Raw genomic sequence first — 19,643 nt, 5'->3', positions numbered from 1 at the left:
CTCTCAGGGCAGGCCACGTCCCTGTCCGCCCTCCTGCCCCTGGCCCTTCCCGCCCGCTTCTTCCCTTTGTCCTGTTGCATTTCTTTCTCATCCCACCTTCGCCTTGTGCTTGGCGGCCTTCCACTGATTACAAATTCTATCAAGCGCCTGTGACCTGGGAATCTGACAGCCCCCTGATAAGAAGCCCAGATTCTCTTTATCTCTCCCAGGCGAATTAGCTTCCCTCAACACCTTTGTCACATCACCCCCCATCTCCAGCTGACCCCCCATAGTCAGAGACAGGCGTTGGCAGATAAAAAGATCTTCTCTGGGCTAGTATTATAATTAAACACCTTGTGCTTTCTGTCTGGCGTGTGGGACTGGTTTAACCCTTGCTGCTCTTGGAACTCACTGCTCCCTCCTTCCCCCCGCCACCTCCCCTCACGCCATTCTACTGCTGCTGAGCTCCTGGCCCGCCGTCCTCTGCTTTATGCCTAAATGACGACGGCGGTTTGCGGGGGAGTCCACTGGCTTTGACTGCAATTTCACCGAAGGCCAAGAGGTCTCTTTGAACTCAGGAAGAGCACAAAGCTCTCAACTGATGCCAGGGGTTCCTCGAGTCACTCGGCCTCCTCTGTCACCACCAACCTCCTCTGCTCTGGTTGAGGGGTGCTGGGTGCTGGCACCCTCCTCTGTCCCCGGGGATGTGGGGTCAGCCTGTGGCCCCGGAGGGTTCTGGGAACTGGGGCAGGTGAGGCTGAGACCTGGGCACAGGTGTGAGAGATAGCCGTGCTGTGGGCAGGGCGTGAGTGTGAGCGCTCTTACCGAGCTGTTCTGGCACTGGACGCTGGAGCTGTTGAAGCGCAGGGCGGGCACGCGGTGGACTGCTCCCTGGATGCTGAGGACGCACTCGTAGCCTCGCTGGCCCGACTGGGGCTGGGGCAGGTTTCGAGCCTTCAGAGTGATTGGCTTTACCTCTCCGACTGGTATCAGAATTTCCTCTGTGGGCACCAGCTGGGGACAGTCCTGCGGGAGCAAGCAGAGAGATGCCATCTGTCCTGACTCACACCTTCCTCTGCGTCTCAACCGGGGCAGGGGGCCGGACCTGGGGGCCCGGCCAGACCCTCTTGTACCCGGGTGGGCTGCCCACGAGAAGGATGTACCTCATTTAAGGGGCACGGGGGAGTCGGCAGGGGAAATGAAATCTATCTCTTAGCTCCTGGGGCTTTGATACTGTTTTCCCCAGCCCACACGTTGTCCCGTGTGGGGTCCCTGGTGGGCGTGTTACAACTTAGGAATTAATTTCCAAGCACCGGTGTGGCAGGCTGTGGATTTTATCTCCTGCCACATAGGATAAAAGAGGCCCCTGTGTGTCCCTGTCCCCAGCCTGGAACACCCACCTCTCGGTTTCATCCCCTCCCCAGCTCCTGTCCCCCTTGCATGGTCCAGCCGGGGGCATCCTGTTATCGACAGCTTCAGCTTCTCCTCTCCGGCTGAGTCGGCCTTTCCAGAATGGGGATCAGCCCTCCCGGCAACGCTCTAAACGCTTGCTTTGGCTTTTTATCTCATTTCATCACCAGGCCCTGCATGAATGCCATGTTGCTTCGGAAAACAAAACCGAAAAAAAGAAAGTCTTGGTGGGGAGGGGCTGTGGGAAGGGCCACGAGAGCCCAAGCAAGTGAGACAGCCAGACTGATCTTCCTGAGTTCTCTTCCTAGATGTTGCTTCTCTCCCGAAGATCACGTTGCCACCTTCCCGAAGCTCTGATCCCCGGCCCGCTCTCTCCCTCGTGGGAAGGACAGAGCCCAGCAGCCTCTGCCAGTGAGGATGGTAAGGGCCAGCCATCTCCGCGTGTGATCACTTCCTGTCTCCTGGGGACCCACTGCAGAAATTCTTGAGGGAGGCGCCTGGCTCCGCATCCCCTTCCCCTCTGCAGTGGTTCTCAGAGGGAGCATTTGGGAGCATGTGGGGCTTGATGTAGCTATCCTGCTGAGGGGTGCTACTGGCATTGGGGCCGGAGCTGCTGAACTGCCTGTGAGCTGTGGGACAGTCTTGAACAAGGAAGACTGTCCCCATCCCAGTGCTGAAGACGCTCCCTGCTAAGAAGTTGCTCATGACACAGGCAGTGTTGAGCAATGGACAGCCTCAGATGCAGAATTGGGAGGAGACCTAGGGGACCCCAGCGGGGGGCTGAGGAAGTCTCTTCTCTCCTCTGGGCCTCAGCTACAAGCCCTCACCACCTGGCCTCTGCCTCCTTCTTCCCTGGGGGCTCTCATGCATCCTTCTTCCCACGGGGCTCTCATGCATCCTGCTCCAGCCATCCGGGACTTCAGGTGAATTCTGGGGGGGTTGGGGGGTTGTTCCCGACTCATGGGCCTCTGGTCCTTTGAAGATGCTTTTCTCTCTACCAGAAACACTCACTGCCACGCCCTGCCCCCCCTTCGACCTCCTGGCCCCTGCCTCAGCCCCTCCGTAGCTGAATGCCTCGTAATTAGCCTTCAAATTAATCTCTGCAGCTCCTTTTCTGGAAGGCCATCACTGACCCTTTCCCTGCCCTGGCCTTCAGGAGGGGTTGTGGATGTTCTCCCATGATCGCATTTAGCCCTCAGAATTGCAACTGCTTGTTGACTCATTGTCCTCACTGGCGTGTGATCCTGGAGGATCAGGCTGCATCTCATTCACCTCAGTATCCCCAGTCTTTATCCCAGTTCCTGACATGTCTTGGACACTTGGTCATTGCTCGTGGGAGGGTAAACAGAAAATGAGAAAATGAAGCGACAGATGAAAAGATTGCAAACTTTCTCTCCACCTCCGGCTTCCTACATTCTTCAGAGATGAGAGGAGAGCCCTGCCTTCTGGACACCAAGAGACTTGAGAAGCAGTTTGATTTCCAAAGCTGGGGTTGGAAATGGTCACTGCTTTTGGAGTCACATGATTACTAAGTAGGCCTGTCCAAATCTAGTAAGGAATCCTGAGAATTTATGAAACACTGGGGAAATTTTCCACAGAATCTTATCGAGCAGGACCTGGATGAACTTCTCGGGTCACTGGTGCCCTCCGTCACCTGTAGGCTAACTGCATGTGAGGACACCTAGCAGACAAGGTCTCTAAAAGAGACAGGATCATAAGGCAACCCCAGAGCAGATGGGTCCCTGTTTAGAAGCCAGTCACTCAAGCTGCCAACTCATAAACGTGCTCTTTACTGCACTTTTCCTTTCATGCCCTGAGGGCACGCTTGACAGAGTCTTTCATATATTTACAGCCAAGAAAAAAAATGAACACCACTTTAGGGAAACCCAGGTATCCCCTGGAAAAGGAGATACTATTTCCTGTCGGTAGCTAAAAAATCCCCATAGTATCTAATAAATTAAAATTTTAATTTAGACTAGAAATAAGGCTGAGGTATAAGGAGGGTGTGTGTGTGTGTGTGTGTGTGCGTGTGTGTCTGAGACAGAGAGAATAAATTTTCAGACACAGAACTAGTTGATACATTGTAAGTGATGACTAGTTGTTTTTCATCTCTAATGAGCTCAGAGAACAAATTCAAATTTTAGCAGCACAGTCTTAAAGATGTGCTTCTGGAAGTATGATGTTTTGCGTTAGTAAACAAGATTGTAGAATCCTTTTAGCTTTGACAAATTTACATATATAACAAATATATTTATATACATACTTATTGTATCACATATTTATTTACATATAATACACACACGCGCACGTACACACACACACACGTGTGCACATCCTCATCTTTTTGTCTGGGTTAAGTCTGGTCCAACCTGGAGGTTAGAGAATCATAAGAAGACACTTTATGAGTACTCCTTAGGAGTTTTTTTTTTTTTCTTTTTTGAAGGGATTCTAAAATTTTAGAAAAGAGTCCTGTGGTCTGCTGTTTTGGACCTTCTGGGACTAAATTTAAAGACAATGATTAGGGGCTTCCCAAATGCCGAAATAGGTTCTAAGACTGCCTCAGTAGAAACAGATGTCTTATCCTTTGCCTTTTTTTTTTTTTTTTTGGTTTGGTTTTGTTTTTTTTTGCTATTTCAGGCCACACAGAGTAGGATTCTTTCTTTTATTCTCTAGGGTAAAGGAAAGAAGGGGTTGGGGGGCAGGTATCCTGCCTTCTTCTTGGGAAGCAGGGGAAGATACAGAACGCTTGGGTTGTGAATGGCTCAGGTGAGTATGTTAAGGAGGGAGCAGTGAATCCTGGGTAGCAATGGCAGTAGGGAAGGCTGAGGGCAGATGCAGGAAAGCCAGAAGCCCAGAAAACTGCCAAGTTGTGGGAACTTCAATGCCTCAGGGCCTTGAGGAAGGCGTTGGGTTTCATCAGATACAATGAGGGCACTTGCAACCCAATTGTTTCTGTGAGTGCGCTTGCACACACACACACACACACAGTTGTCCTAAGAATAAGAACACAAATGATCACGCTATGCTTTTTCTGCAGAATGTTAAGATGGTTGTCAGTGTTAAAATGCCCATCGCTACTGCTGGTCTCCACTGTCTTTAGGTCATCTTACTCCTCTCTCTGTCTCTAGGCCAACTTGGCAGCAGGATCACCTCCTTGGCAGCAATCTGAGTTTCTGTCAAGATGAACAGATGTCCTATTTCGGAGTATCCCGGGGGACAGGGGTAGTCTGGGGAGGAAGAGCCACGGCTCCAGGGAGGGCGGGACTCTGGTGTGGGAGCCCTGCGTGGCTCGCGGCCACATCACCCACTCTGCTTAGCTGTGCTTCTCAGCACAGGGGACCCTTCGGCCCTCGGAAACGACTTCTCCCGTGTGGAAATGGCATTATCTTCACCCACTGGACTTCAAAGAGAGAAAGCAGCCAGTATCCTGGGAAGCTAATCGGATTTATTTGGTTCTATCTTTCCCCTGGGACAGGGCGTAAAGAAGATATTTATGTATCTACATCTCACTAGGCCTGGTTTAGCCATGGAGGGAGATGAGCTTTTAGAGCTGAAAGCCATACACACTCCCACGCACGCCCGCTTGCTAACACCATGTCGCAGCTTGATCCGGCCCAGGGAGGCAGAGCTTTGGGGGGCCCCATCACAGATCGGCTGTGCTCTGCACAGTGGAAAGGTTTGGCTCATAACCTTAAAAGAGCTCAAGAGATGGTTCAGTTGAAATTCAGTTTCCTCATCTATAAAATGGGGCCAGAAATACCTGACAGGCCTAGATGGCTTAAAAGAGGCCTACGAAAGAATGTTGTAAATGGCAATAAACCGGATTAACAACATGAATATCACTGTGTGTTTCTTGTGTGTGCATGTGTGTGCGTCTGTGTGTGTGGGGGGGGAATGCAGGATCAGAGGCTGTCGACTTACTCACAGTCAGCCTGGGGAACATTTTACTCTGAGTCATGCCTTCTGCATGTATCTGATGATCTTAGGAAAATTGCTTAACTACCTAAACCTCTGTTTACTCATCTGTAATAGAACCCATTTCATAGAGTAGACTAAATGAGATTTTATGTATGTAGAAAATGTTGCATATATAATAAGCACTCAATAAATGTTCACTACCAATATTTTTATTTTGAATTAGGTACTTTCTTGTCAAGCCTAAGCATGGACTTGGTCCATCAGACCTCTGGAAAGAAGTAGGCAGATTTACCTCATGTGCCGGCTGGCCGTGTATCTGTAAGTGGGACTCCACAGGAGCCTCCCCATCTGGGGAGATGGATTTGTACCAGTCCCTGCCTACCCCGAACCCTCACAACCAAAGAGCATAAAGCCAGATTGGGATCTGGCCGGCAAGTGTGGCTGTGGCCACGGAGACAAGCAAGCTAACTGGCTCTGATTTTCTGCAGAAAGCATACTGTCCTCAGCTCTTTTGGATGCCGGAGTTCTCTGTAGCCTTGGGCAAAAAACCTAAATTTTTAGCATGTTGGTTACTACATGTGTCAAATATGAATTATGTGAAACTGCAGGTCTGTTTCAAGAATCAGTTGAGATGCCACATGTCCGTGACTCTCAATCTTTAGACTCATTTGGGATGAGGCCCAAGAATTTGAAAATTTTTTTTAAGATTTTATTTATTTGAGAGAGAGAGAGATCACAGAGGCAGAGGGAGAGGGAGAAGCAGAATCCCCGCTGAGCAGAGAGCCCGATGCGGGGCTGGATCCCAGGACCCTGGGATGATGACCTGAGCCAAAGGCAGCCGCTTAACCGACTGAGCCACCCAGGTACCCCAAGACTTTGAATTTCCAACAAGTACACAGGTGATGCTGATGTTACTGGTCCCCCTACCCTGACATATATGCTTTGAGAACTCTCGGCACATTTGAGAGAATTACAAACGTGTGCTACATTAATGTTCCGTATACATCAATGGAGCTTATCAGTTACGTATTGTTTCAAGGAAATGGACATAAACTTTTGATTCAGAGTTAGGGGGCCCTTACTGGACATATGAAAGAGATATTCTAGGACCCCCAAAGAGGTACCTAAGGGATTTTCAATCCCCAGAAAAACCTAAAGACATCAGATCAGACTCCTAATACAGTAAAGAACACCTCACCCAAGCTGGACGTGTGTGCTTCTGCTGTTGCCCACATTTTCGGGAATGGGCTCCCCAGAAGCAGAGCTTTGGACGGAAAAGAGCAGGGCCTGGGAGCTATTTGCTGGGAAGGGATGAGTGAATGGCTGTGGCCAAGAGCTCTGGCAGTATTCAAGGCAGCTGAGGAAGTGGCCCTCACAAGCTTCCTGGGAACCTGAACTGATTTTCTTTCCTGGGCGAAGTCAGGAGCCGGACACAGACCAGACTTCCATCCCCGACCTCCAGAGAGCCAAGCCCCAGGCCCGCATCAGGGGCCTGTGCTTATCAGCAGTAGGAGAATGGCAGTCCGGCCCAGTCCCACTCGGGAGAGGCGGGGACTTGAGCGGGGAGCGTCCCAAGCAACAGACATTCAAGAAAGAAAGTGAAACTAATAGGGGGTGAGAAGCCTTTGGGGTTTCCCCCCAGGCCTCCTTCGGTATTCACTCAATCCCGAGTGGCCAGGTGGCAACAGCTTCTCTTAGGCCCAGCTCTCTGGAACATTTCAGTCTCTCCCCCGTGGCTGAGAGGGAACCCTGTTCTAGTGACTTCTAAAGGGCACGAAGGGAGGCCAGCATGTTTCCAATTAGCCTTCTGGCCTCCACACCCCGGCAGAGTTTATTTGTCTTGCTCTGTGTGCCACTCCTCTGGCCCTCGCTCCAGCTGCAGGCCCCTTTCAGCCTTGGCTTTGGGTTTCTCTCTGCCCGAGGGGGAGCCCCTGGAAGAAAACTTTCTCGTCTAGATCTGCACTTCACTCTCTCTCTCTCTCTCTGTCTGCATTTTGTGGTCGGCCTCACTTTATTTTATTAAGGAACTTAGAAGTTTAGAAGAGGCCCATGTGAAGGTCGGTTTCTGAGACCCTTTATCACCATCTTTTCACGGCCAGGCCTTTGCTTCTGAGCAGCCCCGTCTGTGGCTTCTGCTGTTCCTGGTCCGCCTCGCCTCCCTTCGCCATTCTTCTGTCGACTCCCCAGCTGTGTTAACCACCCTCCACTCCATCCCTGCAGCCCTTGGGTCCTATCCTCTGAGTAAGAAGACTGGCCTGAAAGCAGTTCCATACTCTTGCACAATCCCAGGGCTGGGATTAATTTGCAGTGTCCACTAAGACCAGGGTAGATCTTGCAGGCCAGCTACATCAAAGCACACCAACTGGCTGGAGGGAAATCTTTTTCTGAAAGGTTTTCAGGGCACTAGATAACTGTGTCCATCACTCTGGGGCACCTGCAGATGGCCTGTCTTAAATACCACCTGTGGATACCATCTATGTTTCTCTCTTTCAAGATGGGCCCATTTTTACATTTTTCTGGCTGAACATAACACGTATTATTTCAGAAACTCAGAAGAATTCAAGGCCATGGGTGTGTGTTTGAGAAACAGTTCAAGGCCTACTATATTCTTATTTAATTTTTTTTTTTTTTTTTTTACCTTTTGAGGTATAATTGACAAATGAAATTGTAAGGTATTTAAAGTATGCACCATGATGATTTGAAATATGTATATCAAGGTCTACTTTCTTATGTTTATTCATGGAAACAACTAGCATTTCTATCAAGATTAGGAGACACAGAAGACTCTGTTTCTTCTTTTTTTCCCATAAGACTCTATTTCTTGAAATCATGGACAAATGTATCCAAGGAACCCTTCCTATCAATGGCATTTGGGTAAAGTGGCCATTCCTTCCTTCTTTCACGCATGCATTCTGCAAACATTCACTGAAGAAGACACTGAGGATTTAAAGGTAAGATGTAGCTGTTGCCTTCAAGAAGCTTCTAGTCTACTGCAATGGCGACAGGTGTATGGAAAGAGTACAGTAAAATATGCATATGCTATGCTGTTGCTCATTTACGTTTGCGGATTTTCTAAAAGGTGGAAGAAGAGGGGAACGTGTGTATGCACACGTGTGCAACTTGTATGAATACATAGGCCTCTACAGTCGTTCAAACCCAACCTACTGGCCATGCTGTGGTGTGAAAAACATTAAACACGAGAAAGGGAAATTGACCAAGCAGGCTTCATTTTCCTAAGGCATGCTGTGAATGTGTACGAAAGTCAACATCAGTAGATAACCATCGGATGTGATATTCCTTGGAAAGACAAGCAATTTGATATTTCACGGTGTTGATAACAAAGGTGGGTCAGGCCTTGGGGATGGAACACTGATTGTATAATAAGCTGGGACTTTTAGCAAGGCCTGGTTCTTTTCACCAGCTGAATTTCCTTCTCTTTCTGGAAGGCCACCCACCCAGTCATACATCAGAGTCAAAGAATCATTGAAACTTGGAGTTGGAAGAGAGGTTGGCATGAAAGAATGGTTGAGAGTGAATGTTCTGTTGAATTGGACTATGTCTGCAGCCAAGCAAAGGGCTAAGACTCAAAGAATCAATGTCATTCACTGCCCTCTTCTAGACAATGGAGTCTGGTTGGTTGGATATGTCCTCTCAGCTTTTAGTCTCAACCCTCAGTTCCCCTCAAGCCTTTGAATGTAGAGAGTCTTAAGAGTCTAGAAGAGACAGCACATTTCTCTGCCTCTGGGGTATTTTCTACCACTTTTTTTTTTTTTTTTTTTTGCGTTTTATAATAATGGGGCTTTCTAACATATAGAATCTCTGGGAAGAAGACCAAGATGGGTCAGGGCAAGGAGATGGCCAAGCCACTGGACTGCCCATCTGAAAAGGGAGGGCCACTCAGACTCGCTGGGAAACATCACCATGCCAAGGTGAGCCTTGCTTACCTCTGAAATATTGATCCGGCCCTCCTGGAAGGAGCAAGTGGTGGGGTCGTGAGTGCAGAGGTTCCGGTATTTGCACCAATGGCAGCGGAAGGCGCTGTTGACGCAAGACAGGCACCTGCAAGGATGGAGATAGTAAGAGGCAAAGAGAAGGGAGCACACAGGGAAGGTAAGGGTGCCAGGTAGCCCATGTGTCATGATGGAAGTCGATTATCCTAGTCTCTCTCTCAGGAGAGCTGATTATTTACATTTCCAGGAATTTTGCAAGTGGTTGGCATCATGTTTATAGCTTGGAATCAGCCACGGACAGAGTATTTACACCATAGAAATTGGCAAATGCTACATACTAGGGTTTTTTCCTTGATTGCTGGTAGTTAAATATTTACCAGCACCCCACCACTAATAAGAGAATAGCTTGGAAGACATAAGACAGAAAAGCACGGGGATAGAAATTGGGCAGATAGGATTCCAGGCTTGCCACTGCCACTGGGGTCACCTTGAGTAAGTCACTTCACTTTCTGCATTGGAAGTTCTTCATCAGTCTGTAATAAAACTTTCCCGTCTGCTCCACAGGGCTGTTGAGCATCAAACAAGATAATGTGTCGGAAATGGTTTTGAAAGGTACAATGTTAAATGTGAGTGTTATTTTCAAGTGCTTAAATTACCTGTTATTTCAAGCTTTTAAGTCACATTAGGTGTCAACGACTAGTTCAACCACCTGTGTTTCTGGGCTTTGGGGGAGTTAACAATATTAAATGGCAATTTTGTCTCACTCTCCAAGTAGCCAGGCATAGGCAGTAATATGTGTGTGGCTCATGCATTTCTTGCCAGGGTAAGCGCTTCTTTCCCTCTAGTTTTACCTGGGGGCTGTGTGTGACCAGACCATTAAAATGCCAGCGCCCCTAATCTAGCCTTTGACAACTAGACCAACCTGGAAGGGACACAGCCGGCTCTGCGATCTGGCGCCATCTGGTGGGCATTCTCTTTACATTTAGGTGGATGGGTCTCCATCCAGGGGGTGACTGGCTAATTTGCCACCCTGTTTTGGGTGCATTAGCACATCTACACCTCATCTTCCCCATGCTGATCAGTCTTATCCCCTTCCAGATATGCCCAAAATGACTGTGTTTCTGAGCTTAGGCCAGACTGACTGGTTCTTGCTAATATCTTATGATTCAGCAAGTAAATAATGAAAATGGACCAAGAATGATGAGATGGGGTTCTAAGCCTGGCTTTTCCACTGGCTAATTTTGTGACCTTCGCTGCAGCACTTATCCCCTGTGGGCCTCAGTTTACCATATTAAAAGCAGGGGATTGAACTTGATTCTGTGACTTTTTGCTATGGATGCCAGGAGTGGAGTAGGGGTAAGATAGTGTTTAGAAATAAAATGGAATCTTTGCTGTCAAGGAGACCTGCCTTTTTTTTTGGCTAAAACTTACTGCCTGTGACTGCATTTCTGTTGCCATAGCAATGCAAAGTGGTGACATCACACCGAACTGCCATGGAGATGAGGATGCTCTCACAAACAATGAATTCTATCACCACTGTGTTGGAGTTTAGAAGGAGGTTGGGAGTTTCTTTCTCCAAGATGCTTGCGTTTTCCTCAACAGGGTTAGCTGGGATTGGGACGCCGTGGTTAGTGGGCAATTTTGTTTATTTCAGCTTCTGCACTTACTGCCCTGCCCCCGCCCCAGGCCATTTTTACCACTTGTCCTGTGTTTCTCGGCACATCTATTGACTTATTCCAATGGGGCTCAACTGTGTCTCCTTTCTTAACTACTTCGGAGATCCTACAGTTCCAGCAGCTGATTCCCGTCATAAAAATCAAGATCAGAGGAGGGGAGGCTCGGGAGGACTGACTCATTTGTCTCTTTTAATGGCTAAATATTCCTTTCAGGGATAGCTGCAAACAGACCCTCTCCCCATGTGGATTGCTGAGCCCATCTTGTCCATAGCCTGGACCCTACAGACATGATGCCTTGGAGTTATGCAGACCTCAGAGTATTCCTGTCCTAAGAAATGGGAAGGATGGGTCCATAGACTATCCCCAGTGATTGCTCCCTCTGGTGTGCAGTTGTTGCTTGATATCTCTATCCTTGTGGAATGTTCATGGTCACTGGTCCAGTGGCCTTTATGTGGCCCTATTACAGAGACCTATTTCCCTCTTTCTAAACCAGGCGGTATAGAGTTCCCAGTTTGTATGCAAGGAGTCTCAGTTTCTCTTCCAGCGAAGATAGAAACTAAATATGGGTCTCTATTCCTGCCCAGCTGTAGAAGTTCTTAGCTTGTGGGCACCAGTGGTAAGTGTCCCACTGCTGGAGATGGCTGGTGAGGTCAGCTGGGCTCTACTCAAGCCCCTCTAGAGGCCGCCGGTTTCCCCCTCCTCTTTAAAAAGTCAAAGGCTGGGTCTGGATCCAGTGGAGTGAAAGTCTCCTCTCCCCCTCCCAGCCTGGGGCCCTTATGGCATGTCCTCCTCTCGGGTAGCTGTGTGCATAGCTGCCTTTTACCTCCGAGTCCCTCTCCGCTTGCTCATGGAGGATGTGTCTAAACTCCATTCACTGTCTATCTCTACGTTCAAAGCCACCACCAACTGGTCTAAAATGGAGAACTTTTCTTATGGTCCTTGGACCACGACCTTCGTCTTCATGTCAAACTTTCTTTTTACCGTCTTAGCTTGAGAATTGGGGGTAGGGTTGTAGGGGGGTCAGGCAAGGGAGTCTGGATGAGATCAGAGGCTGTGGACAGTGAATGCCATTCTGTTTAATATTACTGAATAAACTGAACAGAACTGAAAAGGAACATTTATGGAGAGCTTACTCTGTCCCAGACAGTGTGCCAGGTCCCGTGGGGAGACTGAGAGGTGAAACCAACATGGCTGGAGCTTAGAGAACCCCCCACACCCGTATCCAGGCCCCGGGATGCTTACAGTTGGTGGGCACTGCAGTTGTAGAACTTGAACTCGGTGCTGACAAATATCTTCCCTGTCTCCTTGGATCTCAGCTGCAGCTCTAGCCCAAACCAGTCTGGGGGAAAAAAAGGAGAGGGTAACAACCTGGGCGCCCAGTGGAGAATCTGAGGGTAATCCATGAAGCCACTCCAGGGCTCTCTTGGGGCACAGATGGTAGATGAAAACTGCCTGAGAGTCCCTTTGGTCCTGTTGAGACACCCGTCACTGGGACCCAGCCACCCCCACTTCCCCTTTTAGGGGAAACGGAATGAATCACATCCCACAGAAACCCTTGCTTTGGTCAGGCATGTTCAGTTACTGAAAGACTTTCAGAAATACTAGGCCAGAACCCCTCAAACCCCCAGTTCCATGGAGAGACCACTGAAAATCACTGGTTGGAGCCACTGATATTCCTTGAAGGGAAGGGAAGTCTGGAAAAACTCTCTGCACATGGTGAAGACTTAACCCAAGTTGGAGCAAGGGATTTCCTTCTTTCTGAATTTTGCTCTGGGGCATGACAAGGAGCTTTCAAACTCAAACAAGTTACATAAGCCCACGTTAGCATCTGCGATATGAAGGCTCGGGCAGGCAACTTTGGTGCTGGTACTCGCCACCCCATCCCCTGCGCCCTCTACTTGCTACCCCTTCCACTGTGTACTCTACTCTTGACCATTCTGGTAGGGCAGCCCCTGGCATGTGACTTTCATGGCGCTCACTTCTTACCTTGATCCAGAGGGATGACAGGGACATCCTTGGGCCCTGGTGAGATGCAGATGACCTGGCTCCCAGACACCTGTCCCTCCACCTCGGTCAGGTTCCCAAAGGCACAGGAGATGCCCACAGACAGGTCAGGAGCATCACTCACAACCAGGCTGAGCTGTGGGAGGAGAAAAGAGGCTCAGGAGCAAAAAACGATGCCATAGGAAGAATCCTAAGGGCTCCGGAGACCAGAGCTCCAGGCCTGGTCCTGCTGTGGCCTGCTTGCGGACTAATGTCCCCTGAGCTCATCTCTAAGGAAGGACATTGGTCTAGTGATCTTCTGGCTTTGACAATTGCAAGAGTGCAGAGTCAGTGGGTCTTTATTAATATCACTGTGCATTTATTTTTCAGTCTTGGCCAGCATCAGAAAGGACTGGGTGAGGGGGCCTAGAGGGAAAGGTACCAAAATCCACCTCAGACCTCGTCATTCTGACATGAAACCATGACCCTGGAAAGCAAATCACGAGCTGAGCCCTTTGCAAACAAGCCTTAACACTGGTTTACCGATCTCGAGGTCTACCAGGTTGGCGGGAGACAGTGAGCTCCTCACCCTGGCTATGATTCAGGCGCTGCTTATCAGGATGCCAAGTGTCCTAGGGTTTCTGCCTCTCTGTCCTCCCAACCCCAGGCGCCCTGCTTGCTGACAGCCCCCCTCCAGTAGGGCAGTGGCTTCACAAGGAGCTGCGGGGACCAGAGAAAGCAAGGAACGTGGACACCAACGGCTCGGATGATGTCTGCTGCTGCCTATGGATTCCAGTGATCTAGGCCAGCACTTTCCGGCTTTTTCAAGTTTGCATACCATCCTTTGAATGGTAAAAATACCACTGACGGCCAGAAATGAGTTTGTTCGCAATGACCACAATAGAACATCTAAGTGATATTTGACACAATAGATAAAAAATGCCCCTGGCCTCCTCTAGCAACAGGGGGTGACCATAAGGGTTCATGGCAACAATACCCGCCCCCCCCAGAGCCTTCAAGTTGGGAGCCACAGTGTAGGTAGGTCTCCCATTGTCTTCCTAACAACACCTGGCTGTATTTATTTGCAGAGGTTTCTCACTCACAATGAGTGTCACCTAGCCTCTCCAAACATTTGTTTGCTGCTGAATCCCTGCCCCAGTTTCGTTTCCATGGGGCCAAGAGACTTAGGTACAAACTCCCCTATTTGTTCCCTCGGCTCCCTGGGAGCCAAAACCTCCTGGTGGGGGTGAATGAACAGAAATCTTGGAAGGTTCATTAACTAATTAACATCCGTAAATGCTCACAAAACCTTCAGAATGAAATAATCGTGCAGGACCTAAGGACATGAAATATTTGGGGTTGTACCTCGACAGGTGGTTAAGGGTTGTTTTATTCTCTTTAATATTCTCTTCAAGTACATACCGACTGTTACTTAAGCCTCAGTCTCTTTGTCTCTGTCTGTCTCTCCTCTCTCTCTCTCTCTCTCACACACACACACACACACACACACACACACACACACACACACACACACAAAGGCAACTCTAAGGTCTGTGTGAAAAACCGCATGAGATAGAGGAATGTAAATAGAGCATATAACAAACAATGTGTTATTTAGTATCGGATTGCACTATGTTGTAAATGTTTGTTACTAAATGCAGAATCTAGATTTACAAAACAGATCAATGGGTAATGAGTTTGCAGGGAATACAGAGAATGACTGTGCCCTTTACAATAGGAGCTACCATAGATTTTGTATAAACACAGTTTCCTTGGAGCATTTCAAGTGTGATCCAGTGACAGATACACGTGGAAGTGTTGAAGGAACACGCGCACACCACGTGTGTGCTCTGTGCTCCCCACCAGCCCCCGGGATACGTTTCTTACCCGCCGACTGTGTTCAGACACTGAGATGCTGCTGGGATGCACCTCGAGGCTCATGCACTGGCTGATGCTGGCTGCAAATCGATTAGGTTCCCAGGCCCTCTGGCACTTGTCCCTGCGGGAGCACCTGCCACAGACACAGATGCACAAGAGGTCAGGCCTCTGAGACCCATCTGTTTGGCTCCACTGTCCCCTGGAGGTGGGGGGGTTAAGAGGGGTTTGCTGCTCTGAGGCTCTTGGCTTGTCTTCTCATTACACTTTTCACTTACCCCAGAGGGCTTCGGTGACTCCCAGATGGTCCTGATCACAGGTAAACACAGACTAAGAGGGAGTTGGATTAACCCCCAATATGAGAGGTACAGTTTAGACATAAAGAATAGCTCCTGGGGGCGCCTGGGTGGCTCAGTCGGTTAAGCGTCTGCCTTCGGCTCAGGTCATGATCTCAGGGTCCTGGGATCGAGCCCCGCATGGGGCTTCCTGCTCAGCCAGGAGCCTGCTTCTCCCTCTCCTCCCTGCTCCTGCTCTCTGTCGCTATCTCTGTCTCTCTCTTTCAAATAAATAAATAAAATCTTAAAAAAAAAAAAAAAAAAGAACCTCCGACTCTTGATTTTGGCTCAGGTCATGATCTCAAAGTCCTGAGATGGAGCCCTGCGTGGGGCTCCGTGCTCAGCGGGGCGTCTGCTTGAGATTCTCTCTCTCTTTCTCCCTTTGCCCCTCTCCCTGCTCCCTTGCTCTCACGATCACTCTCTCAAATAAATAAATAACTCTTAAAAAAAAAAGAAAATGGCTTTTTAGCCCTTATAATAATAATATTAATGATGATGACTATTAATGTTATTATTCTACTCCAAAAAGATGTCAGACGCGGGACAGGTCTTCACCGTGTGGGACAGCGTGCATGTGATCTTGTGGCTGGACTCATGGCTCTCTGAAGGCAGGGGCCATGTTTTATTCATTGAGATATTCTCCCTGTCACATGCTATATTTTAAATAAGTATTTGCGGTGTGAAATAATGCCTGGAGACAAAGAGGCAGCCCAGGAGGGGCAGCCAGGGCTGCCTCCGTCAGAAAGCCGTGTGGCCGTCTCTCCCAACAGCTTCATCTCTGCCCGGGCGGCAGGTGGGCATGGTGACGCCTGCATGCAAGAGCATCTTCTCGCCACCTGTGTCACATGGGAACACACTCCAGGGCTGGTGCTTCTCCAGACCAACTAGCCCCTGACATACCACAAGATGCCACAATCAGGCAGTGATTCCTACCCAAAGTCCCCCCGCCCCTCCCCTCTTCCTTTCCAGGCACATAATGGATCTAAATATGAATGCTGTCAAAGAAAAGAATTATTGAGGTTTAAGTGAATCCTTAAGATAGCTCTAAAGTGAGCTCTTGACTGGAGCCTTTATCTCATTGACTCGCTGAAATGGCTCTTTTTTATCATACTATTTATGGCAACAGCCCTAACAGAGATAAATAGCCTCGGAGACACTGACACACTTGCAGGAGCAAGGCAAACAGAAGAGACAGGAGGGTTTCAAATCCCCCCGGATCCAGAGCCTCTTCAGCGGTCTCCCTGGGCCCCTGCCTCCAGTCCAGCGTGTGGGCCCGGGAACTGCAAGTGGGCCCGTCAACGCCTTCCCGTTACCGAGGCAGGCCCCTGGGGGCGGGTGCGAGGGCATGGCAGGAGGGCTGCTGACCACCAGAAGGACCTAAGAGGAGAAAGCTCTGGGTGGAAAGAGGAAGAAGTTCGTTCCTAAGCGCTCTTGGCAGGCAGAGTGGCTGGAAGGAGAGGTGTGCCCCATAGGTGGGAGGGCTTCCCTGCCACAGGTAGGGAGTTCAGAGGACAGAGGAAATCGGAGACCATCCTGATGCCACAGCCCACCCAGACAGGAGGATGACAGGGGTGGTGTGGGGCCACCGGGAGACTCGAGCACTGTGATAGGTTAATAGGCTCAAGCACAAGCCGGGGAACACGGTTGTCCTTGCTGTTGAATTAATGACAATCCCCCATCTGTAAGGGGTGTGTTCCACCTGTGAGAAGAGCCACTGGCTCAGAGGCTGGGAGGGCAGGGCAGGGAGCAGGGGAGTGGGGGGTGTGGCTGGGCATGCGCACTGCACAAGGAGAGGGCAGGTAGCCTGGGACACTTTGCACGGAGTGGGGGCAGCAGTCAGGGTCCTGGGAGGAAGAAATCCTCCTGATGAGAGATTCAGCTGGCTGGCCCATCAGCCGCACTGAGGGGAAACACATGGCTATCCACCTCTGCGATTCCTGGGCCATCCGCATCTTGTCTGACCGAAACGGCGACTCACTGCCTTGGTTCTGGCAAGAACATTTTCTGCAAAACTTCTTGAGGAGAGTCTCTTACCTCCAAACCCAAGCAGGGAACCCAGTAGTTGTGGGCTCAAATCCAGTCCAGATTTTGTATCTGTGAGGCGCCTGCTTCCCTCCCTCCCTCCCTAGCCCTTGCAACACCTGCTGCAGAGGCTGGAAGCCAAGAGCTATTGTGCAGGACCCTGAACTCTGGCCCCCCGCCCCCTCCGCCTCCACCCCAAACCCAGCACATTTCATGGAGATGCGCTGCTGGCTGGCACTGAGCCACGGAGCTTCCAACTCCACTGGGGAACAGAATTCCCAGCCAGGTCCCGCCTTTGGGTTTTCACCCTCTTCTCTCCCTCCGAGGCCCTTCAAATTAGGAAGTTTAAGTGTGATTTTGCATTTCTATTGAGCTGGTATTCAATGGCCAGGATGTATCTGAATAGGGGTGTGAGGCTAGTTAGAATGAGATGCAGACTTCTTAAAATCATGAATTAATGAGGCCAGAAGGGTCCTCCCAAAGGTTCAGAGTTCATAATAATTATTTTGATTTGTATAGCCTATTCTGGGCTTCCTTATTTCCAAAGCATTTATTATTTCATTTAATCCTCACAGTGTACCTGCGAGGTAGGCATTAGCCCTATTCAGCGCTGGGGAAGTGGAGGCCCAGAGTTGTCAGTGACCATCCAGGGTCACACAGCAGCTCACTGGAGTCCCTCACCCTCCACCCACCCCCCCAACAGTGCACTACCATCTGCACGCTGGTGGCAGGATGCACTGAGGAGGTTCTGGGCAAACCTAGAGAATTCTACAGCTTCCCTGGTGAGTTCTTCTGGTACCACCACCCTTCCCAGTGTTGACAAGGTGCAGACGCGGGAGCAGCCGGGAGGGCAGAATTTAGAAGTGAAATGAGAGGCAAAGGTACGACACTGGGAAAGAAGGACCCCTGCCCGCCCGTGGCCTCTCTTCCTGCTCTCCAACCTAGATGAAAATTATTGGAAATTCCCCTTGCCCTGGAAACCACGGTCTCATCCTCATCAACAGTCCCAGGAAAACACCTGGTCATCTGCAGTCCAGGCCTGTTTTCAGAACGATCCCCAACTTACATATTGTGCAGGGCACACCAGCCACAGTGAGGGTCCCCTGAGCTCAGACATTCCCCACAGGTCGTGTACTGCTCACAGGATTCCACGGGGACCCTGGTGATCTGGCAGAGAGATGAAAGAGAGCACAGTTAGATCAGGGAGTGATGCCTGGCTGATGTGTGTTCACACTCACCTACACCTACCTGCAGTTACCCTGTCACCGCCCCTAAAGAGGTGACACTGGGCGGGGGCGGGGGGCAGGAGTCAATGGCCTCTCTCACTTGTTTGCCTGGTGCAATGGGGGTACAGCTAAGGGAATGTGTTTCTGGGGTGGCTGGCCCAAGGCTGCTTCTTGCCTTCACCAGGGGCAGAAGCAAATCTTCCTGTCTCTATCTGCCCACCACTCAAGTCCTTTTGAGAGCTGGCCATGTTCGTGAAAATGGTTAACTCCGTTGAAAGCCTATTGAGTGCCACCAACTTGTCTCTGAAGGGCTTTCAGCTGGGCTTGGGCTGAGACATCCTGCCCACACAGAAAACATTTAAAAAGGGAGAGAAGGAGAAACTATTCCTATCCAATAATATTCATCGTATGGCACAGTCTCTTTACGTCCAACCAAACATACCACCTGGATCCAATTATCCCATTCTCTGATGTCTGCATTCAATTTTTTCTAGTAAATCTAACATCCTTTGAAAAGTCTGGCTAAATGGGAACATCCACAGAGATGAGCTGCCTGTCTGAGTCCGTCTTGCTGGGGAAAGTGGGAATTTACAGATCAAGTCCCTGCCCCCCACCCCAAGGATGCAGCCCCAGCGAACTCCTGCCAGTTGCCCCGTGGGGCCCTGCAGGGCCTTGAGATGGGCCTGTTTGGACCCGACACCACCACCTGTCCGCGTGTGACGTTCAGGCCAGGTAAGGGGGTCAGAAGATTGAAGTCTTCCATTTGCGATACTAAGTACTGCTGCGGGTTGGAGCCGGAGGCTGCTGGGCTGCAAAACCATTTGCTGGGCTGGGGCTGGGCTCTCCTTTGTCAGGGCAGAGAGGTCCCCCACCCACCGGATGTGTGATCGCAAGTGCAAACCCACAACCCAGGGTCCAGCCACATGGTGTCCTGCCTCCGGGCAGAGCAACAAAGGATCTGCCCGAGACACTTTCACAGCATCCTCCTGAGAGGCTTCGGAGTTTAACATGCTTATCTAGCAAATCTTTATCAGATGTCACCACAGCGAGGCTCCAGTGCTATGTGAGAGGGAAATACCAGCCATCAGGACACAGAGCCTGCCCCGCAGAGCTCAGAGTCCAGGGGGAGTTGGTAACTGCAATGCTGGAGCTCCTCGCCTGGGACAGGCATGAACTTGGAGGAGGGGTGCCCAGGACAAGCTGTCGGGGAAGCGGCCGCTGGACGCTGGAGAAAGCGTGAGTCAGGGTAGGAGAGAGCTGCTGCAGAGA

General features: G+C 50.0%; 2 protein-coding genes across 2 annotated transcripts in view; one reads left to right on the top strand and one right to left on the bottom strand.

Moving 5' to 3' along the window:
- The window catches only part of PLXNA2 (plexin A2), a 210,468-nt gene that overhangs the window by 59,757 nt on the left and 131,068 nt on the right, over window positions 1-19,643 (bottom strand). The window contains exons 5-10 of the mRNA XM_081824896.1: window positions 18,215-18,315; window positions 14,804-14,927; window positions 12,920-13,073; window positions 12,176-12,272; window positions 9,252-9,366; window positions 805-1,005 (exon numbers count right to left, since the gene is read on the bottom strand). Coding sequence (XP_081681022.1) covers window positions 805-1,005; window positions 9,252-9,366; window positions 12,176-12,272; window positions 12,920-13,073; window positions 14,804-14,927; window positions 18,215-18,315 — 792 coding nt within the window. The remainder of the gene's footprint in view (window positions 1-804; window positions 1,006-9,251; window positions 9,367-12,175; window positions 12,273-12,919; window positions 13,074-14,803; window positions 14,928-18,214; window positions 18,316-19,643) is intronic.
- The window catches only part of CR2 (complement C3d receptor 2), a 436,172-nt gene that overhangs the window by 384,683 nt on the left and 31,846 nt on the right, over window positions 1-19,643 (top strand). The gene's annotated exons all lie outside the window — the stretch shown is intronic.

This window comes from Leptonychotes weddellii, chromosome 6 (assembly GCF_054177405.1).
Source record: "Leptonychotes weddellii isolate Sample4059 chromosome 6, ASM5417740v2, whole genome shotgun sequence".
In the NCBI taxonomy this organism is placed as follows: Eukaryota; Metazoa; Chordata; class Mammalia; order Carnivora; family Phocidae; genus Leptonychotes; species Leptonychotes weddellii.
Note: the sequence above shows the minus strand (reverse complement) of the source record. Positions and strands in the feature narration are given on the sequence as shown.